The sequence below is a fragment of the Lindgomyces ingoldianus genome (assembly GCF_010093535.1).
Source record: "Lindgomyces ingoldianus strain ATCC 200398 unplaced genomic scaffold BDR25scaffold_11, whole genome shotgun sequence".
Taxonomy (NCBI): Eukaryota; Fungi; Ascomycota; class Dothideomycetes; order Pleosporales; family Lindgomycetaceae; genus Lindgomyces; species Lindgomyces ingoldianus.
The window spans coordinates 550055-571355 of NW_022985172.1; the positions used below are offsets into that span (position 1 = coordinate 550055).

At 48.1% G+C, this 21301-nt stretch overlaps 10 protein-coding genes across 10 annotated transcripts; 2 read left to right on the forward strand and 8 right to left on the reverse strand.

The window, feature by feature from the left end:
* Nucleotides 1-617: 617 nt before the first annotated feature.
* On the reverse strand, nt 618-2936 carry BDR25DRAFT_14467 (uncharacterized protein). Its single transcript, XM_033683893.1, has 4 exons — nt 2747-2936; nt 1702-2695; nt 1277-1650; nt 618-1216 (listed from the first exon to the last, which is right to left on the reverse strand). Exons 1-4 carry the CDS (start codon nt 2859-2861, stop codon nt 699-701), a joined length of 2001 nt encoding a protein of 666 aa, XP_033549288.1. The 5' UTR covers nt 2862-2936; the 3' UTR covers nt 618-698.
* A 2653-nt stretch (nt 2937-5589) lies between these two features.
* On the reverse strand, nt 5590-6362 carry BDR25DRAFT_14478 (uncharacterized protein). Its single transcript, XM_033683895.1, has one exon. It carries the CDS (start codon nt 6091-6093, stop codon nt 5671-5673), a length of 423 nt encoding a protein of 140 aa, XP_033549289.1. The 5' UTR covers nt 6094-6362; the 3' UTR covers nt 5590-5670.
* Nucleotides 6363-6631: 269 nt separating this feature from the next.
* On the reverse strand, nt 6632-6919 carry BDR25DRAFT_173275 (uncharacterized protein; the record flags this gene model as incomplete). The annotated part of the gene is made up of 1 exon (XM_033684152.1): nt 6632-6919. A coding segment is annotated over one exon (288 nt), but the record flags the coding sequence as incomplete, so codon positions are not given.
* Nucleotides 6920-8160: 1241 nt separating this feature from the next.
* BDR25DRAFT_283893 (uncharacterized protein) lies at nt 8161-10628 on the reverse strand. Its single transcript, XM_033688085.1, has 2 exons — nt 8619-10628; nt 8161-8543 (listed from the first exon to the last, which is right to left on the reverse strand). Exon 1 carries the CDS (start codon nt 10397-10399, stop codon nt 8660-8662), a length of 1740 nt encoding a protein of 579 aa, XP_033549291.1. The 5' UTR covers nt 10400-10628; the 3' UTR covers nt 8161-8543; nt 8619-8659.
* A 415-nt stretch (nt 10629-11043) lies between these two features.
* Nucleotides 11044-12363, reverse strand: BDR25DRAFT_333294 (uncharacterized protein; the record flags this gene model as incomplete). The annotated part of the gene is made up of 1 exon (XM_033692822.1): nt 11044-12363. One exon carries the CDS (start codon nt 12361-12363, stop codon nt 11227-11229), a length of 1137 nt encoding a protein of 378 aa, XP_033549292.1. The 3' UTR covers nt 11044-11226.
* Nucleotides 12364-13307: 944 nt separating this feature from the next.
* On the reverse strand, nt 13308-14119 carry BDR25DRAFT_353469 (uncharacterized protein; the record flags this gene model as incomplete). The annotated part of the gene is made up of 6 exons (XM_033695175.1): nt 13308-13365; nt 13416-13493; nt 13538-13582; nt 13612-13698; nt 13751-13792; nt 13857-14119. The coding sequence occupies 6 exons, from the start codon at nt 14117-14119 to the stop codon at nt 13308-13310; spliced, it is 573 nt and encodes a 190-aa protein (XP_033549293.1).
* Nucleotides 14120-14151: 32 nt separating this feature from the next.
* On the forward strand, nt 14152-14743 carry BDR25DRAFT_353470 (uncharacterized protein; the record flags this gene model as incomplete). The annotated part of the gene is made up of 5 exons (XM_033695176.1): nt 14152-14234; nt 14268-14341; nt 14375-14454; nt 14484-14566; nt 14602-14743. The coding sequence occupies 5 exons, from the start codon at nt 14152-14154 to the stop codon at nt 14741-14743; spliced, it is 462 nt and encodes a 153-aa protein (XP_033549294.1).
* Nucleotides 14744-14767: 24 nt separating this feature from the next.
* Nucleotides 14768-15585, forward strand: BDR25DRAFT_353471 (uncharacterized protein; the record flags this gene model as incomplete). Its single annotated transcript, XM_033695177.1, has 8 exons — nt 14768-14920; nt 14964-14988; nt 15048-15078; nt 15150-15187; nt 15231-15307; nt 15346-15421; nt 15480-15513; nt 15555-15585. The coding sequence occupies 8 exons, from the start codon at nt 14768-14770 to the stop codon at nt 15583-15585; spliced, it is 465 nt and encodes a 154-aa protein (XP_033549295.1).
* A 382-nt stretch (nt 15586-15967) lies between these two features.
* BDR25DRAFT_353473 (uncharacterized protein) lies at nt 15968-17218 on the reverse strand (the record flags this gene model as incomplete). Its single annotated transcript, XM_033695178.1, has 11 exons — nt 15968-16057; nt 16204-16239; nt 16299-16352; nt 16412-16445; nt 16549-16624; nt 16715-16766; nt 16829-16873; nt 16934-17031; nt 17058-17083; nt 17132-17157; nt 17189-17218. The coding sequence occupies 11 exons, from the start codon at nt 17216-17218 to the stop codon at nt 15968-15970; spliced, it is 567 nt and encodes a 188-aa protein (XP_033549296.1).
* A 1117-nt stretch (nt 17219-18335) lies between these two features.
* Nucleotides 18336-18733, reverse strand: BDR25DRAFT_14502 (uncharacterized protein). The gene has a single exon (XM_033683896.1). It carries the CDS (start codon nt 18661-18663, stop codon nt 18442-18444), a length of 222 nt encoding a protein of 73 aa, XP_033549297.1. The 5' UTR covers nt 18664-18733; the 3' UTR covers nt 18336-18441.
* Between the last annotated feature and the right edge of the window lie 2568 nt (nt 18734-21301).

Genomic DNA, 21301 nt, shown 5'->3' on the forward strand with positions numbered 1-21301 from the left:
AGGATCATTGAGAGAAGCATCGTAGAGCGAGAAGGTTGGGTGACGATGAGGCAATGACAAGGCTAATTTGTGTCTTGAACACCTACTGCTGGAAAGTTGGCCCAGCCCAGCGGTTCGCCAATCGATTGGTGGATACCCTCGCCAATCCTCCCCCGGCAAGCAGGCCAGCCTATCCCCCCAAGTACAGACAACAGCTCTAGGCACTATAATTCGTCCCGGACCGTAATAGATGGTAATAACCACAATGCAGTGAATATCTACACACAGGAGTGGAATAAATGGGAAGCGTAGCGGCAGCAAGACTGACTGGGAGCTCGCTATCTTGAGGTGAGAAGATACAGTTTGATTTCTCGGTTTGAATGCTCAAGGATATCAATAAAGCTTTCCTTCTGATCTTCAGCTAACCTCAATGACGGTGGAAAGGCAAGATCCCAAGTAATGCAGAGGTCACCATGTTCCGTCGGGTTTGTCTGCTTGGGCATTCCAAGAGCTTTAAAACCACCCTCAGATAAAGAAGTTGGGCCATCCGCAGACATTTGTATTGTCACGCCAAACAAACCGAACGTCTTTTGCCAGCCGTTGAGGAGTTCATCCAGACTGAGTGTTAGTGTGAGGTCAAGGTCATCGCCATTTCTCCGGAAATAGGGGTGTGGGACCTGAACCCTAGTCAATATTGAAAAGATAAGGATACGGTGCGGTTATGTGAGTAATCCTGCACTCGCTCCCTGGACGATGAATTTGATGGCTGGTAATCCTATCCCAAGGTTCTGAACAGGAAGCTTGGAACCATCTTGAGCACCTGGCCATACTGTAGTACTAATGACCTTCTCCTCAGCTGCTAGATTTCCGGTAGTCTGTTCATAGAAAAGCTTTGTGATCTTGATTTTCTTGGTCGCTCCGGAGAACAATTCTTCTAAGGTAAAAGGTATTGGCTCTTCCATAGTTGCATTTTCCAGCTCCCACGGTTGAAGTGCGACTGTATACAGCTCAGATTCGTAAGAAAGTTTAGGCGGGGAAGGAGTTGATGGCGTCCAGTCTGTGGGAAGTGGGAGTGGTTGCGGTAGAGGTGGTGGGAGAGGGAAGTAAGGGGGTGGCGGAAATGCGAAGGGAATACTAGTCTCGCTGGAAGGGCGAGGCCTTGTGCTTCTACTGTTCCCCCAAATTTCCCGAATCCCCAACACCTGGGGCTTACGACGGGACTTTCTGGGTTTGGGGACTGCACATTCACACACTCGTTAGCTTTGCCCTCTTACGAGCCATAATCACCTACACATACAAGATATCGACTCCTTTGCTTGGCTTTTGTACAACCTGGACTGGTCAGATGGTCTAGGAACCAACAAGTCAAAGAACTCGATCGGCCGGGAGGGTGCCGACCGTTGTTTAATGTTGACCAGAGATGGTGGTGGTAGAGGAGGAGGAGGAGGAGGAGGAGGAGGCGGCCCACATTTTAGACCCATAATAAACTCGTCTAGTTGTATTGGAGGAGGAAGAGGTGTTGATGCTGTTACTGGTGACAGGTTTAGATCCCTACTGGTCTTGGCTGGTCGTATCTCGTAATAATAACTACCAGTGGCTTTCCTTTGCTCGGGAGACATGTCATGATTCCTCCTAGCTGTGGCCGGATTTCTAGGGGTTACGGTGTTGTCCCTTCGTTGTGTTAGCTTATTAGAGGGATATGTGTGCACGGATATGCCTGACAGGTCTTGTTTATTGATATTCCGTAGAGAGAATGTATGTTCAGAGGTGTCGAAATGGTTTTTGTAGTGGCACTTATCATCTTCATCAAAACGGTCCTCGTCTGTGGGGTTTGGATTTGGGGTTTTTTGTGGAGGTTGTTGGCTTCTACTGTCTGATCTGGAAGTCTCAATAAAAGGGCTGCGGACACACTCTCTCATGTTACCCTTTTCATTGTCACCAATCCCCTGGTGAGGTCTTATTGACGTCGCTCCTGTCACATGGATTTGCATCCGCGATGGGGAGCTTCTATCTCTGCTCGGGGCTTCTGTCTCTGTTAATGGAGATTGAGCTGTAGAAATACTTTCAGTCTGGCAAGTTGGAATTTTCTGGGACGAAGAGTCGTCGGCATGGTCGATGGGAATGACTGCGTTTGACACCAGACCCGGCTGCTGTGCGGGATCGGATAAGACACTGGCCTTGGAATACCCTGCGTCTTGAAGTGCTGACACCCATTCCGCTATTTCATCTCTGTTTTCTTCGATGTCCACTTCTGTAATGTTGTCATCGACCAGCTCTTTCTCCAAATCGCCTATGTTAGCCAGCAGATTTGGGTCTCTTCTCCCTGCAAGTACATCCTGATGGATACTGTTTAGCTTTGCCTTTATCTCGCCGAGTGCAAAAGTTGTTTTTTCACTAGCTAATTCGATCCGTGCTAGGGAGTTATTATGAAGCTGAGTTAAGAAGAGATTCAGCTTTTGAGAATGCCTCACAAGCTTCCCTCTAATCTCTGCTTGTTTATGGGCCGTGAATGCTAATCTGTCTCGGAATCTTGGATCGGTTGTTTTCAGGGATTTAAAACTGGTAAGGACCATTTCGAGGTCTTGTAGGTCTGATTTGCAAGATTGCGTGAGAAGTGTTAGCTCGCGCTGCTGTGTAGGGCTTGAACGGTGGGCTAGCGAGTTCGAATTGCCGACTTCATCATTCAACTCGTGGAGAGCAGTTTGAAGGGAATTTACTACAGCACGGTCAGCGCGTGTAAAACTTCGATTTTCTGCCTCTATCGCACCATCGGTTGTGATGGATTTGAAGTCTTCACCAGCATGCTTGCTAGACTTGTAGACATTCCAAGCTATGTCGCTGAGGGCTAGGATATCACTTATCGAGAAGCCAAACCCAGCCATCGCTGCTCGCTATGCGAAGGATAAGCACATCCGTAAGGTCTGCGGAGTTTGTTAGGTTCATTGTGAACACTCAAGGCTGAACAGTAAAGAATGACGAGCCTTAGAATCGTGTGATTGAGCCTCGGAAACGGGGTGTTCCACGCTAGTCCCGTTTGTGTAAGCTAGTTGAACGAGAATTGACTTCCGATCGATAGACCGACCAACAACACTCTCTCCGTTCGAAGCCCTCATTCAGAGGAACGAGTCCTACTTTGCTTGATTGCCGAAATAGTGTAAAGAGCCGGCTTGTGAGCAGTATGCAGAGTTCTGCTGAGAGCTTCGACGTGACGGTGAAGACTGAAAGGGGATACCCAATCTTCGAATCGTCCTCCCTATCTTTCAGAGTATAATCAATCTTCAGGCATGCTCGTTCCTGCCCCCGTACCCACTGTCGATGAGGCTCTATTTTTTGCGTTACGAGAGCCCAGATTTACCTTCATGAGTTCGCCAAGCTTCCACGAGGTAAGAACATCGTAGACTTACCAGTTAGCTCCAAACTCTGTCCCTCCATCATAAAGCTCCCTATAATGCCCCGCATCATCGCCATCCTCGATACTCCAACTGCAGCCCTTCTGGCCAATTCATCACTGCCGAACACTGGAAACGCCAACACAATGTAATATCCTCCCGAGTTCATTGGCAAGGTGTGCAACGATCACTTCTGTGGTGAAGCTGACGAAGCATTTACATCCCGATGTACACAGGGCGGTCATTGCAACTCGCCGATAGAAGTACGCCAGTTGTCCGCAGACGGTCTTCCTTCATCCGCCTCTGCTCGTGAGAATTGTAGTGTTGACGGGAATTTTCAGCACTGCCGCTAATTCTTCGCCAAATGCCAGACCACCGATTGGCCGACTAGGTGGGTTGTCGGTGTCAATGGCGAACATCTGGGCAGGCAACATCTTCGGGTTGTGTTGTCAGGGTCTCGGTAGTAGATTTTCAAAGCTGGATATTTAGTGCATGAATAGGAATCAGATCCGAGGTTTCGATGTGGCACTCATTCTTTCGGTAGTGGTGATGGTCTGAAGACTGATCAATCTCACTAGTTCACCTGGCGTGGGTCAACTGCAGCCCATCCGACATTGATTATCTTGGATAGGAAAAAAATGGGCAAATGAAAATATACCATGTTGAACATCTTTCACCATCGGCAAATTTGTGAGAGAAGTATCCACATGCGGCTTTGCTTCGATGTACTGGCGCTAAGAAAGAACTTCAGTTCACTGAGCAACCCCGCAATGTCTGTGGCAACAAATACTGGGACGATAAGCCTGAAATTTAGCACGCGTCCAAGGAAATAAACATATAGATTTCAAGGAGATGGGCAACCGAAAACTCGGATATAGACGCAAGGCTACGGGTTTAGGGGTCTCAGCGACAGTTGAAATCGCAATACAAAATTCTCAATCGGGACATCTCACGAAACTAATCCGTACTTTGGGCTTCGTCATGTAGCCACATTAGGGCACGCTAAAGGAAAGCAAAGAGCTTGTAGCTCAAATCTAAAGCACATCTTAAAGCAATAGAAATCTATGCCCTTCCAATGTATATTTTGTATACTTGCAAGCAGAAAAAGCCTTGCAAAGAGACGCAATCTTTAAGACCTCCCGCAAAAATTTGGGCCGTGCGCAGGCTAAATTTTGAAGGTGGGTGTGACGAAGTGGTTCTGGGTGTTCCCATGCAGGAACCAGTGCATGCATGTGCAACGAGAATCGGGAACAAAGCTCGCCCGCGTCATCGGAAATAAACAATTCTAACCTCAGCTCTTTTCTCTCGTCAACCGGAAATCATCAATCACCTCTCAGCTCAGCTCAGCTCTCTCGGCCCGGTACCGGTACCACTCCCCGAACTCCCCAGCCTCCTTTCTCAGCCCCCAAACCCATCCCGTCCATCCTCGTCACGGGATCAACACCCCCCAGACCCCACCCTTGTCCACACCGTCCAAAGTCCCCAAACCCCCATCATAAACGACCACAAAACTCGAGGCTGAGGTCGCGTGTCCGGGCCAGTAATATCCGCACTCATATTAATATCCCGGAAATGAGATCTCAGCCAGCCAGCCTTGGAAGACCAGTCTGACAGCCAGAACCAAGACAACAATCACCCATTTCAAGCTGGTCGTTCAAGTGATGGATAATTGACAATTTCGCCTGCGTGTGTGCAAGCCTCGCACGCCTAATACGCTGGACCAGCGGGCAGCCTCGCGCAGCCCCCTCAGCCCTTGTCTATGATGGCCGCCCACGAGAAAGTGTACAAAAATTGCGGTGCTAAATGCCCCATCCCAGCACCAATGGCTGCGCTTCACTTCGGTTGGCCGGGTCGTTGGAAATTCGAAGGGGAACGAGCAACCCCAGACAAGCGCACGAGCACTCAAGACGGAGCGTCGTGACGAAAAACTACCTTTTGGGATAAGGGCGTAGAAATTTTCGCCAAACGAGGTTGAGATTGTGATTTTCAGTATACCTTTCAAAGTTTCATCTTGCAAAAAGGAGCTGGGCTGGACCCTTGATGAGTTCGGCAGGTTGGGAGCTCAGATGCGTTCTTGGATATTTGCTTGAATTTCGTGTAGATCGCTATTAAACCAAGAACAATAACCAAACCACGCGAACTCCCTTTGAACCAAAGTTCTGTCGCACTGGGAAACGTTACTAGTTTCTGAGTCTTGATCACTTAAATATTCACTGGCACATTTCATTATCCCCATAGTGTTTGTTTTGTAATTCTTTCATGTTAACTGTTCACAGCTGAACAGCCTGAATACGAGGGGCCTTCATAAACCAGAAACAGGAGGTTGACAACCACAATTCTCAGCATCGCACCTCCAGATGCCCGACTCTTCATGAATAGCAGTGTTAGCTGGTCTATAATGCCACGCCTCGTCTGAAATCAACTTCCATTCATCCATCAAAACCTCCATGCATCCATGCTCATAGTACGACAAAAATCCCTCCAACATGACAGCCATCGTACTCCAACCCCCATATGAGGGGTTTTTCCGAATCTCAAAGAATATAGAAGTGTGAAAAAGGGGTATCTCCAAACTCCAGCTCCACCAGAGAAGTTTTGTGTGTCTGTCTGTCCTTATTTTGATCTCGTCAACTAGGACGGCTGCCCAGCGCATTGCGCAATGGTGGGCGACGACAGCGACAGGAAGTGAAAGTGGGGTTGAGTTGCAAAGAAAAGCAAACAGCATCCTCTTCGCGCGCAGCAGCCAGCATCGTTCGTATGAGCGATTCCATCTCGTGCAGTTTCAGATACACAGGGTAAAAATGTTAGGGGTGTGAAAAGGTGAGGTGCAATTACAAAGGATTATCAAATCCCTGCTCCAAAGACGTAGAAGTGAATGCAAGAAGGTAAACATGTCTTCGGACTCAGCGGATAAAGGAAAGTGGATATAGCCAATAATCCGGACCATCAACAACGCTTTCGTCAATCGTCTCGATTATAAAAAGGGTAGAAAGCCGGGATTAGCTAAAGTTCGAATGGTGTGCGAGTCGAATGATAACGGTAAACGGTAACCAAATTCTGGTTTATCTGAACAATTGAAGGAAAGACGTCGACTCCTCATGACACATAACAGAATCCTGCGGGTCCACCGAGCCACTCAATGCGGTGACAAAGCTTCAAGGGGGAACATAAACGGGGTATCAAAGACGAGCACCAGTCGATGATGCGTGCGAGCAAGAAGCAGAGCGCGATGCAAAGAGCTAAGTGCGCGGGGCGGACAGGGGTTAAAGTGCCAAGTAGCCAGCGCCAGCCGCGAGTATCGCGACGAAAGCATTGATGTTGAGTTGCGATGCTGCGCCCGTGAAGACGGAGGGTGCGGCAGTTGTGGTGATGGACGGAACAGCTCCCGTAGGAGCGACCGTGGCGTTGCTAGATGGGTAGTTGGGCTGGAGAGTGCCGACAGACGCATAGATGGTTGAGGTGGAGTTCACGGCAGGGCCTGTGGGTGTGCCAGACATGGTCACTGTGTTGACCTTATAAACGGTCGATGTTACGTAGACGGTGGCATCGTAAGACTGTTCCTGGGCGAGCGCGAAGGCGAAGAGGGCGAAGAAGAAGACGACGAGCTGCTGAATTGACCTCATCGTGATGGTGTGGTGAGTGTAATTGTGCGGTTTGGCGGTGTTTTAAGCTCGTGTTGCTGTGGAATGCAATCGGTGGTTTGTTGATGCGATTGCGCGTCCAGGTCGCGAGGTTGGTCGATGACGACGAATGCGATCAGTAATGATAGTGGTGCTAGATTGCAATGTGGATTCTGCGTGCGACAGGTCTGCGATGCGTCTCAGAGCGGAATTGGCTGGGTGACTCTGTGCGGTGTCTCAGGATGCGACGGGCGATGACGGGCAGTGAGTGTGAATTCAGAACAGTTTTTGCGTGCAGAGCGAGCGAATATAGGGAGCAAGGAGCGTGGTGGAGGCACTGCCTGTGCTGTTGAGCGTGAGGAAAAGTAAAAGAGTGACTGTGGTAGACGGTGCGTGCGAGCGATGGGGCGTTTGGGAGAAGAGAAACAACAGCGGGTTGGGGCCTTTTAATGAGGCGCAATCTCCCATGCGCAATTTCGGTTCAACGCCTGGATGGCGGCACGGCGCTAACCTCAACCCCCCATGGCCACAGCTCCTCCACCCATCCCGCCCAGATGTTTGGGCGGGTGTGCCTGGCATGGTGCAGAGATTGCCCGTCCGCAGTCGATCGCCGACACGAAAGTTCCGGCTGACAAGGCCCACAAAACCGCACAACACCCAGCGACTGCTATCGTGAGCCCCAAATTGCTATTAATCACAGCTTCATCTTTTCGTCCACAAAGCCTGCAACCCCGTTCTCCCCTAGCGGACTTGCAACATTTTCGTCATGTCCCGCACGCAGGCTAGCCGCGTCCTGGTGCTGAAACGTGGACGACGAATAGTGCCTCGCTCCCCCGTCGGCCCTAGGCACGGCGACTGTGTGACGACCACGATCCCATCCTCAGGCAGGGCGGCCAAAATAGTACGACACGGTACGTGGCAGGCTCAGAAACGTCGTCTGTCGCGGTGAGCCACTGCGACTCTCGTCAGCCAACCGAAACACTCTCACTCTTTTAACTCTGACAGCGTTTTTGCGCACACCAGAGACCTTGGCAATCTCACGCCGGACAGAATGCTGGCTTGCTTCAGCCACGTCTATTCCCGTCTTTTTCGCCCGCTTTCTATTCCGGCGGCCTTGGCTAAGAGGCAGGGCGAAAGGACAAGAATCTCATGAACAGCAAATCGAACCTCTGATATGATGTGATGCTTTAAAGATGAGAAATTACAATTGCTCCGGCCTAGTACCGTGTATGTGATTGGTCGGAGCCAGTTGTGGGACCCCCCCTATTGAAGAATTGTGACCAGCAAATTGGTGGTCCAGTGAATGCCCGTTCTTCCGAACACCATCGCAGCCCTTATATGAAGACTCGCTTGCCTAGAAATCACCGTGACCCGTTGACAGAGCACTGTTACATGCGCGAAGCAGCGTACTGCCGCATTTGGAGGTGGACTCGCACCAACCGACAAGAGCGAGTGACGGTAACCAACCTTTTCCCAGCTCGCCATAACTCTTTCACAGAGAGAAGGCGTAATGGCAGGGGGTGATGACACAATGGGCGGAATATGCCTCGCCAGGCTGCAGATATTGTAAGTAAAGTCACAGCGGAGTGGTTGCGCTGGCTCCCAGCCTTGGAAGGCCGTTGGTACTCACTTTCATTATTTGATGGCGCCTCGACACGTGTAAGAAGCCCATCAGTCACCCTCAACCATCTCGGCGCTCTCCCACAGCCGTCGACAGATCTCCTCCGCTTCATTCCGAACCCGTCCGCCATCGCTCTCAAAACTCTGTCGCCCCTCCAAGTCATCATCATCGCGACCCCGGTGACTCTCAAAACTGACTCGTGATCGCCGCCTTGCACCCGATCCGTCTGTTTCAACCCCGGACTCATTGAAGCTTGTGCTCAGACTGCTACTACCATGTACGTTCACGAAACCATTCGTTGCCGATGACGACCTCGGCACTCTGTGTTTTCGGCGCGTTCCGGGAATCTGCTCAATCCGCATGATCCCGTCCGCCAGCGGGTTGCGATAACGTTGCACGACTTTGTATTCTATCTCGACTTGATTGAACCGTTGCTGAAGACGGGGATCCAGTCGGCCTTCACCGTTTGCGTTATAGGTTATGCCGGCATGAATGAATTGGGGCCCGCCCGTTCGCGGTAGGATGGCAGGAACGAGCTTCTGCGGCTCGATGTTGGACGAGGCGCGTTGAAGCAGTAGCTTCTGCTGTGTTCTTGACGGTGGGAGATTGGTAGGTGTGCTCGTACCAGACCGCCGGGACTGCGCCTTGGGAGGAGTTTCTGTGTCCACCACGTTGGGCATTGATTTGTTTCGCTTTGCCTTGTCAAAGTCATTCCCTGCAGACTGCGGTGAGTTGCGCGATGGCAAGAAGCTGCTGTCCTTCGGGGTGCCGGCCGAGCCATCTCCGTCCATAAAGCGCGACACCAGATCACGGCCCGGGGTATCGACAAGTGTGGACCCTGCACTCTGGCTCAGAACTCTTGCGTCATGCGAATCTGACACCACCATTGCGGCGATGGAGGACATCTGGGGGGGAGGATTATGTGAGGAGTGGCGCTGGAGGAGTCTTGAAGTGATCATATCGGCGTCCGGCGGTCGCGAGTGCTGGTGCGAGCTGGCCCCATTCACAAGTCGCGCATTGAGTGTGCGGTCGGGCAGGGCGTGACTTATGGTACTCGGGGGAGGGCGGGCAGGAGTACTGCTGGTTTCCATCTGTGGGGATTCGCCCTGTGTGCTCTCCACCTCCGGTACATGCATGGCTTTGTGCGGATCAAGTATGACCGAGTTGGAGCGGGTGTTTGATCGGGTAGTAGTTGGCGATTGCGAGGCGCTTTCCTCGGTCCATCCGTCGTCAGCTCCTTCTTCATTGCCGATATCGAAATGAACAGTAGGGTGAGGATCAGGCGAAAGCTGGCGGGCCTTTCCGGGATGGGCTAGCGACCGTTTTGGTGGTGCTATCTCACTTTTTGACGACTTCAACATATTCTTGGACGAGCCCTGGCGCGAAAGATGGCCGCTGGAGTGGTTCTTGCGGATGCCGGTGTGCGAGTGCGTGTGGTTCGCGGCCCTCACGATGGCGCCGGACGACGCATTGCGCTTGAAGCTCGGGCGGGGGCTGCTGGGAGCGGAGGTCGAGTTGCCAGAGTGGGAGCGACGGTGGTGTTTGGTGCTACTGCCATCGCCCTGTTGTACCTGGGCGAGTTTGCTCAGCTTGTTCAGGTTCTTGCCCAGCGAGGTGTTCCTCTGCATGCGACTCTGGCCAACGACGTGCTGGCGCTGTCCTTTGTGTGGAGCAGCGCGGGCGTGCGAATCCGACGGCGATTGCGACACATGCGAGGAAGTAGATGACTGCCTCGCCATGGCTTGCGCCCGTTTCGGCTGCGAATGAGCGTCGGTAGAGGAGGATGCCATGCTTACTTTTCGGTGTGGCGGCACGCTGCCTCGAGTGAAGTCCGGCGCAGGTGAAATGTGCTGGGAGAGGAGCGGCGACTACCCAGCGGCCCTGTGGGGATCAGCAGCGCGCTGTCTCAGCAACAGCAGGTCCAAATTGTGTGTCTCTTTTGAGCCAGCGCAAGCCAGTGGTATCAGCGGCCTGCCATGGGGCTCAATTGCGTGTGGGCGAGCGAAGGGGGGGGGGGGGTCGTACAGCAAGTAGGTCTGCCACGTTGGGCCCAATCGCACTCAGCGGTGATGGCAGAGTGCAGAAGAGCGCTGCAGCAGAGCCGAGACTCTTACCTCTTTCGGCTGACCGCGGGCCGCCTCCACCGCCCAGCCTTCCTCAAGCGATCATCTATTAAAGCTTCCTGTCACTGCATTCCCTGTCTTAACGAGCGCTTTGGTCGCCATGTATATTCTGCACTCCTTGCTATGTACATCCTATAAGCCTGTCCGCCCCCGTGCGGTTGATGAATGCTTATCCCTCAATGTGCTCATGGCCAAACGGCCTGGGACATGGACAGAACGCGGAGAAGGAGATACTGAGGCATAGAATGCAGGCAGATGCGATGTGAAAGAGGAAGCCCAGCCATGCATCAACAAATCCCTTCTGTCTCTAAGCATCAAATAGCATAAGGCATGCATCCCCTCGCCGAAGTTCCTGCGTCGACTCCACAAATCGTATCTATGTCTCGTCCTACCCATGCTGCAGAAGCCATCAGTTCGTTGGCTTCATTTCCTTCATCCATCACTTTTGCCTTCAGTAGTTATCTCTTTCTCTAATTTCTCTTCACCATCGATTCTCACTTTGTGAGATGGGCCTTCTGCGCGAATTTCTTCAGCTTTCCCTTGACACCCCGGCTCCGCTGCACGGCCCTCTGCTGACTAAGCTGTCGCCGCTCTACATTCATACCATCGATGCATCCGAAAGATGATGTTGTACGGATAGAGGCAGCATGGGATCGATATGACGGTGGTGGGATTCCAGAAAAGTATGTCGGGGCGTCTGAGAGATTTCCCATCGAGTCCTCCCTAGGGATCTGGTTACCCGAGGTCGATGGCCGTCCTGTGGTTCCCGTTCTTGCCACCTGGCCAAACACAGCATGGACCCGTCGCTCCATGCTAGATTCTTGCTCCCTAAACCTCACACTTGCAAGACCGCTCGTTTGTGGGGAAGGAGTGAGCAACTGGCGCTGGCCTACGCCAAGCCATCCACTACTAGTGGGTGCAGGACTGGCCGCTCGCGACCGCTGTATGATATGCATCAGAGACTTTGATCGATTCAGCGGCCTAGGAATCCGCGCGTCGGTCGTCTGGTCCGGTGAAGAGAGGCGCGGCATCGAAGTTGAGTGTCTGGTTGCCTGCTTTTGCTGTGTGACTATCACCCGATGGGACTTCGTCCTCAAGAGTGATGGCATTCGGACATTCATCTTCCTAGCACGGCGACAAAACGACTTGATATGGTGACTATGGGATGTCTCTGGCCGCTCAGTCTCGGGTGCTCGAATTATCGGCATGGCGAATCGCACATCCGCCGATGGTCCCACATCCGTAATCGAGCCTTCTCTCCAATATGGTATGCCGGCCATGAGGGGAGGTGCTGGCTTGATCATGCTAGCGTCGAGCCATGCATTGACATCCCGTATGACACCGGAATCTGGTCGTGGTGGTCGAGGTGGTGGCTTGTTGAGAGGACGTGCAAGCGGGGGCTCCAAGGTGGTGGTGAACTCGACAGGCAGTCTAGTAATTCCCGCTGGGGGTGCCGTGCTGGGCCGATCCAGAAACTCCATCATCGTCATCTCCTCATTGTCGCTGTCTTTCTCTTGCTTGGAGACCGGTGCCAGTAGGTGCCGCGCCAGCCAGTTCTTAGTCGTCTCTTGCTTACCGTCCTGGACGGTCGTCTTCTCCACTGATATTTTCTTGGTATTCTTTGCTGTCATGGCGCCTGCCGCTGGAGGAGCTATTCGAGAGTATATGCCCGTATGATGTGTGATTGGAGGGTAAAAGGTCATGGTGGGTGGAGGAAGAGCTCAAGGCTTGGGAATACTTTGCGCACAAGGCCAAGCACCACCGGAAGGTGAAGGTGAAGGTGATCACGTTGAGGAGGAGGGATGCGGCGAGTGAAGCTAAATGGTCAGGTGAGGCTCTTGGTATGAGGCAGTTGAAGCTGCCGTAAGGAAGGAACTCCCCATAGTCGACCACGAAATATCGGACGAGAGCGATGTCAGCCTCATTGCCCAGTTTGTTACTCTCACTATGCCTTAAGAAAGCGAAAAAGAGGGCTTCGCAGTTTCTGTATTTCCCTTACTTTCAACTCAACACCACTTTAGTGTACTCGGCGTTTTCTCTCAGCCCAGAGCCTGGTTCTCCTTCCCAATCGGGATATCTAGATGTTTCGTTTCTCTCGTCCTCATCGCCGGTCACATTGGCCTTGGGCTGCATGGGCGCCATGTTGGTGATATACTAGGAGCCGCGACAGCTTCAAGGACTACGTTGGCGTCCGTCACATTCAGGGAAGGTAACCGAAGGATTATCCACAATTCACTTCCGAGACGATTCCAGCCACCCTCACTCTCTTTTCTCCAATTCTGTTCCGTTTCTGACCATCTCACTAGCCCAGAATGTCTTCAAGAAATTCACTTAGCCCTATATCTCGTCTACAGCCAGCAGATTGTAATATGTACGCTCTCGATAACCGGTAGCTCCACCACCACCAATAGGTCCATCACCAGCAGTGCGGAAACCCCCTCTATACTAGGAGCCTAGACTGATATCAGATCTGCCTTAACATTTAGGCTCTCTAAACCTGTCTTGCAAATGCATGTGTCCCGAGAAAGGGTTTTTTTTTAAAATTTTATTTTTTTAGCGAGCGCTCTGGTCAGGCTCAAGTGGCCTTCTTTGCGTCCAAGGCTGGCGCTTCAGCCTGGCCTCTGGCTCTGGAGCTTCTTCACCACAAGAGCAAACTAGCAATTTATTAGGCAAGGCGACTCACAACGTCCCACCATGTTGCCTATGGAATTCGACCACGAGACCTTTCCACTTTCGTAGAATGGATATTGACCGGAAACTACTGCAAGCGTAAGGGCGAAATTTGGTGTTCTTTACTAAGCTTACGAAAGTCGGGGATTGGACACGAGAAGGCTGTCCGCTCTAACGTTCCTTAAAGCATGCATCTGAGCGTATACTACGAGTCTCTAGTTTGGAGCTCCCGCTTTTTAAGAATGATGCAATGTGACATATATTTCGAATTTAGATTGACGCCGGAATAGTCCTGTCTTCAATGCCCATGATGTTATCTTTGTACGTTAGCTATTCAACAATCAACACTCGCGGATCTGGCGTTTCATATACGAATTGGGGCGACGATGGCTGCATCCTCCATGCGGGCCATATATTATCCATCTTCTTCAACGACAACTAAGAGCTGAGGGACAATATCCTGAAGAACAGGCGTGGCAATTCAGTAGTGCGGCAAAAGCAGGGGAAAGACAACGTCAAGCTAGAGAAGTTCCTCTTCAGCGAGGGTGACCTGGCAAATGTCAAAGAAGATGAATGGAGGCAAAATGCTGCAAGATGGAATTCGCTAAGCGTGCGACCTCTTGTGATTATGGCTCCCAACTTTTCTTTCGATCTACACTTTATTCCCTGCATGTCATTCATGATTTCATTTTCTTTCTTCCTTCTTGTACCTGACATGTTCATTTTCCATCTTCCTTCTTATACCTGACATGTTAATTTTCCCCCTCTCACCTTCGATTTCCTGCAAAAAGGGGATAGACTTTAGCAAATCCAAAGGGGCTAGTTGTCTGAAGTCTTGCACTTGAGCGAAGTGATTTCACACAAGGCAAACTTCGAATCAAGCAAAGAGAGACACGCCAGGTGTATCGTTTCCAGGCCTTTCATTTTCCAGCTTAAAGCGTTCTCTAAGATCCCCGCTCGTCGCGTTTACAGCTCGGCTCCAGTCTTCGTATATTCCGACTAGGGAGAATATAAATCCGGAGATTGCATATGCTTTTCATTTCTCTGGATCTGTGGGATGTATTTCTACCATAACTTCGAGATGAATATCCCAAATTCTGCCAACGAACCGACCCGGACACCGAAACTTCGAGACTCTGTACACACCCCAAATCCATTCAAAGTGTAACCACAGACACGAGTAAGCTCTGACTTATCAGTGAGCATATTTATCCTTCTATCTATCTCAACCCTCCCGCTCTACACTCCACCACCCAGCCTCCTTGCTCCTCGCCTCCTCTCCCCCTCCCATATTACCCGTATCCGGCGGCGTCAAAATTGCGCCCCACGATCACTTCATAATTTAACAATCTAAAGCCCTCTGCTATGCCTCACCCACTCACACCAACCTCGACGAAGTTTTCCAAGCCCCTAACATCGGCGAAGTCAACATCGTCGTCGAATGAAAAGACGTTTATTAGCGGAACTCATAGGCGGACTCGCCGGGGTATCAAGCTTGGAGAGCGCGGGATGGGTAGGGTGAAGAATGAGGCAGCTTAGGATGGCGATTCTCATGGTTCAGGCTGATGCTTTTGGGTTTCTTGATTGTTAGGCGCTGCAGGTTTTCTGGATACTTAGGGAAAATCGGAGGGGGCTGAAGCCTGAGATGGTGAAGTAGCGATGAATGCAAGAGGGGCGTATGTTATAGAAGTTTACGTTTAATTTTATTGTGAGTAAGTGGGGTGGTGGATGGGGGTTATTAATATAGGGGAGGGGGTTGGCAGACGTCTCTGGAGAGTAGGAAGAGTTTGTAGATAGGTTTTTTCTAGAGACCGAGGGGACCGGGAAGGGGATGTTAATGTGGAAGATGAATTTGGGACAATCTACTGGAGCGGCTGGAGGGTTAGGATAATTTGCCTGGGGTGGGTGACGATGAACAAGATCTGCGTCTGTACCCCTACTAGGGCGCAACGCACGTGTCTGACGCCATGCACGCGAGAGGTGCCAGTAGACACCTAACCAATAACTCTCAAAGATTAAGTGACCGGTTTTGAGACTAGTTCGGGTTATCTTAGTGTTCTGGAACGGCCACCCTAAGGAAACCATGTCCTTTCACCAGTTCTCATCCTTCAGTTACACTAATAACTTAGAAAGGACATGTGGTACTCCCTAGGTTGCAGCTTTCCTTACCCTTTTACGCCTAGAATTGCGTATAGAAAAGAGCTTTTAAAGACAATAATTCTCAGTCATCAACATTCTGGAGCCTAAGACAGTTGGGAATATCAATAATAACCAAAACTCGCATGTACCTGGAGTAAAGACTGTTAATTGCCAATAATAACCAATACTCATGCAGCTAGGACATTGATTTCCTCTCCTGGAAGTTTTAGCATAAGCCGACATGACCAAGTCCCCCGGACTACCTCTGCCCCATGAACCTGGATTCGGTCAGATAATACGTCCTTATTTCCAAACTCAATACCATTTTCTCTATTTCTTGCTCCCAGAACCGACATTCCCTCCTCAACATTTTACTTTCTTAATATCATGCTAGCCTTTCTCTTTCAATGCTACTCTAGCCCCACCCTATCTTTCAGATGCCCCCCTAATCATGAAGCTTTGAATCATCTGAACCTCATTTTCAACGTTCTCGGGGCTATACTTGTAATCGCTTCTCTAGCTTTTATGTATCTGCATTTTATGTTAGAAGCGCGGAATAGAAACATAGGGGAGGAAAGAGACAATAGCGGCGATGGGGACGAAGAGATCAAATTAAGGCTATTAGATAAGAGAAATCAAAATTTTAAATTTAATGTGCTCACAGCTAGATTGAAATTAGGACCGAAAGATTGTAGATACTAGAAAGGCTTAGCCTATCACAACGGGGAGTATAGGCCCTAGAATTGTGAATGTTGACCCTAAACAGCATGGTATGGGCGATATTGCTAGAGCCTCTGAGAGCACTTCGACCCTAGGTGTCAAGTTTCAAGTGCCGCTGGTAGCCTAAGTGAATAAGAGGGTATATGAGACCTTGAAAAGAAGAGCACAAACAATAGTAGCTATGCTCGCGCTCATGTCCTTGTTATAATTATAGAGTTAAGTCAGTACGCTTCGTCATCTAGTAGATATGTTTATAAGTTACTAAGTATTTTGCCAGCAAGGAGGACTGTCTGTGGGAGGGGATGAGAGGTTTGACAGGGAGGAGAGGGTTCAATAAGACGTCAGGCACCAGGAGACCAGGAGCTTCTTGTGTATTATATACTACTACCAAGCTTATAGACAATCTTCCTAAATATATCCCAAGCTAGTGCTGTTATCTGTTAACTAGATCACAAAACCCTCCAGAGGGGGCAGCAGGTTGTTGTAGGGACTTTGCTACGCAGTACTAGACTAGGAAGCGCTAACTAGCGGACAGATCTAAGGGTTCTAAGAAACAAATATACTTACTGGATAGAATCCTCTCTTGTTAATTATGTACTGGGCAAGGCAGTACTAAACATAATTGTTAACACTATTAAGCAACTGTTAGCTACGCAATTAAGCACGTTAGACTAGGAAATCGTACTTGTTCACGTGATAAACTAGGGAAACAAGTTCACTTAGCAACAGATGCTTTACGTCTGATGTCTGATATGCTTTCCAGCCCGTGGCTCCTGGCATTAGAATATCCTTAAACTATCCAATCTCAAGAAGATTAATCGGCTTTCCAATCCAAGACACATAAAGTAACTCATAAGCCCTAGAAACTACTCAGCGTCCGCGTCAACTTCAAGAACCTGTTGACGGAATTCCAGAAGCGCTAGATACAAGTATCTTGTTAGATTGCAAATTTGCCATTTTAACATAAATAAAAGTTGCGGTTTTAACGTTTTGTACTGTGTTGCGTGGTAAACTATTGCGTTAAGATAAAAAGGAATGCTTAGTACAAGGATGCTAATACTGTCTAATAAGTGCAGAGATAAACGACTTTAGTCGCAGCGTGATAGTAGGTTAGGACTAAAGAACTAACTATTAGTGCAATTAGCTGCAGGATAGAAACAATCCTTAACAACTGTTAGCTAGGCGGTAAAGAGATTAGGTGCCTTAAACTAGGAAACTCTATTAACTTTTAAGTAGAAAGTTTTCTTAGACTATATTCTAATGTATAATAAGCACTACATGTTGTTTAGCCTAACTTTGCGCTCTAAAACTTAGTTAGCGTCACAACTATACTCTAAAAACTTAGGATAACAGTTCTTGTTATTCTGCTAATCCTTATGCAGGTTAAAGTAATCCTATTTGCTAGATTAAACTAAGGCTAGTGTGATAGGAGTAAGTTAGTTGTCTTAAAGGAGTAAGTTAATAGCGTTGTTGTAGCATCTGTTAGAACTTATCTATTAATTCGCAGCCTGTCTGGTAATGGTAAATAGATAACTAAATTCTTCTAGGATGGTAGAAACTAATGTGATAAACGTCTACATAAGATAAGGCCGTGTCCATGTTGCGCAAATGATGACGCGCACAATGAAGACGCGGTTAATGAAGAGGATAAGGATAAGACAGCAAATATGGAAAGGATTGCGTGCAAGCTTAAGTCACGCGGGACGCTAGTCCGAATCCAGATGCTGAGTCATAGGCTTGGCGCCTGCTCAACTTCACAAACCCACCAAAACTATGGATACATAGTTGCAGGTCAGCCAAGCCTCTTTGCATGAGTAAGAATTAGGCAAAGTTACAGTGACTAAAGTTTTCTTAGAGTGAGCTCAGCCACGGCTCAGACAGGGCCTAATTTCAGCCTCTTTGCATGGTTAAGGATCAAGCACAATTATGACAACTCAAGTTTGCTCAGGATGGGCTCAGCCACAGCTTAAAGTAGGCCTGATTTTAGCCTCTTTGCATAATAAGGAGCGTGGATCCTGAGACAAAAAATTAACTAAGTAAGAAATTAAGAATACGTTTCACTAAATTTAGCATCTACCTAAAGCTGGGTGACAACTCCCGTCATTTTCAGCGGCACATACTGCCCTTTTTGTAGGACATTGTCACTGGCGGTGGGCCTATATAGTGCAATATGTGTCTATCTAAAGCCACTCTAAGCCGTCTTGTGTAGCATGTTCTCCACAGAACCGAATGTTCTCATAGCCAAGTTTACTCTTGCCAGTACCGTTTGTCAAGTCTTCAAAGGTGACCTCCTCGGTATCTACACCCCACGTATGTGAAAGTATTGCATAGGAAGGGATGGCTTTAGCGCTAAACTGAGTAAGACTGAAATCGCCAGTGTCACAGCGTCGCAAAAGATGCATTGCTTCGCGTGGAGCTGGACGGGGAGAAGCGGGAGGAATGGATCTCGGTCGGGTTCAAACATAGTAGCCTAACTGAAGGGACAAGCAAGGCAACTTGCTCGTCCGTCAAGAGAATTAGTCCTGGCTATCGAGTTTAGGGAGTATATAGGAAGAGAAGATGCTGAGTTATACCAAAGAGTTAACTTACATCTAAAAGCGAGAGAGCGCAAGAGTGTTGTGAGCTAGTTGTGCTGTGCCTTGCTACATCCTTGGTTTTGTAAGGTGGGTGCTGGAAGAAGCTCAGCTTGAAGTGGGGCGCGGGCTGACTGCGTAGCCACAGTAAGGCTCTCGCAGAAAGCGAATGAGCAAACGACTAGGTTAAATCTGCTTATGTCTTGAGAAGCGGACGAACACAGTAGGGAAGCTGGCAGGGAGTACAGCAGACCTGCACCTGCTATGGGCCTTGCCATGAGCGTGCGGATTGGATGGCAATGCGAAGAGATATAAGGATCATTGCTTGATGGGGGACGGTATGCAGCCTTAGAACTAAGCAGATGTGCTAGGTACATTAGAACATAAAGCACTTAGTAGAATAGTAGTAAGATAAACCTAATAAAGGCAGAGAAGCACAGCATAAGAATGCATTCTACCTAATGCTAGATTATAAGGTGTAATAAGGTAGACGCCCTGCCTGCTAAGTTAATACTATAGCTTTAAGTGTAAGTATAGTTAGTAAACATCTAGTCTATTATAAAGCCTATCTTATTAAAGTTGTACATGTTGTTATTCTAGATACTATACTTAGCTTTAATATACTTTATAAAGCTAAACTAGCTTTAAATTACTTTAGAATCTTTATAAAAAACTCTTTTATAGTTATACTTACACTTAAACTTTACTTTTGTAACAAGGTAGGCACAGTCAACCACGTGGCCTTCTCTCGCTTATAGAGGTTTAGGCTAGACTAGAGACAACCGCTAGTGCTAGTGCTAGCCCTAGCATTATCTATATATATATATATTATACTATGCGAGAATACTTAGCTTAAGTATTCTCGTGCGTACCTTTTAGTACAGTGGGGAAAGTTGTATAGTATTGGCTTGGCAGGCGGGGTGCCTACCTCATTACAACTTTAAGCTCTAAATATTACTTTACAAACATACTAGGCTAGTTTATGCTAATATAGCCTAGATTATACTTGTAAGGACGGGGCTCCGCACCACTCCGCTAATACAACTAAAAAGGTGCGAATAATCAACCAACGTTAATTATTGCGTACAGAATAGTATATATACCCGTCGCACGTAAGCACCATCTCGGCCTTACACGTAAGCGCCATCCCGGCCTTACATTAGCTATAAAATTACCTTATAAAAGTTATCTAGTGTGTTAGTTATTTATTATTCTTTAAGAGACTTTATATATAGCTATAGTATGTTACTTTAAAAGTGTTATTGTCCGAATAGTGATATTCGGGCGCCTGGTTGATAGTCACGTGGCTCGGATGCGCCCGGATCCCTGTGCACGGAGATCCGTGCGCAGAGTTTGGGACTATATCAACCCCTTTCCTTCGTACGATAGAAACAACAAGAAGCAATCAACACTAGTTACCCAACACCCCCGTGCGATGTTTACACCGTGCAAACCTCTCCGTCTCGTACGCATTTGCTGACACCAAGTGCTAGCTAGCAGAGAGTCTATTCAACAGTTATGTTTTATTTAAAAACCTAAAGTATAAGCTATATCTAACATTCTTTTAGCGCGTTTAAGTAGTGTTATTAGGAATGCATTAGTAGAGAAAAAGTAGTTTAGTAGAGTCTTAGTAAAAGTACGCAACTTAGGTGTAATAAGGTAGGCGCCCCGCCTGCCAAGCCGATACTATACAACTTTCCCCACTGTACTAAAAGGTACGCACGAGAATACTTAAGCTAAGCATTCTCGCATAGTATAATATATACAGTCAAACCCCGCCAAGCCGATAGGAATCCAGCCACGTCAATTCAATCGCCTTACTAAGGGTATTAGCTCACTAGGGTTGCTAAGATGTGTCTTAGTGATAATTTAATTATATAAGCTAACTATCTAGTGTTTGTTAGCGCTAATGTTAAGCCTTATAGGCTTAATATTGCCTCTCTAGGCGCTTAAGTTAGCAGATGTCTATATTAATTACTGTCTTTTAGTGTTGTTAGTATTGTAAGAGTAACTAAATAGCCTAAATTACTTAATAAGTTATAAGTAAAGGTATAATTTTACTTTTATCTTTAGCTTAAGTCTTTTTAGTATTAACACTATTATTATACTTTGTAACTATATTCTTAAGTATTTAATTTTCTTTTTTAATATTAGTGTCTTTATTAATTAGATTAAAGAAGTTACTAAGGCTTATTATATTCTATATCTAGCTAGCCTCCTGCGTACAATTGTATAGGCCTGAGAGGTCTAGTTCTAGCTAGAGGGGTAGCTGCAGTACCTATAGTAGAATAACTGTACTACAGTAGAAGTAATTATATATTATTAAGCTTAATATATTATTTATTTAAGTAATGCGCAGCTATTTAAGCGTGTTTTAAAGTGTAATTATTAATAAAAAGTTATAGCTAGCCTTATACTCTTTTACTATAAATTAAAGCTAGTATTTTCTATAGTAGGTTTTTAGATT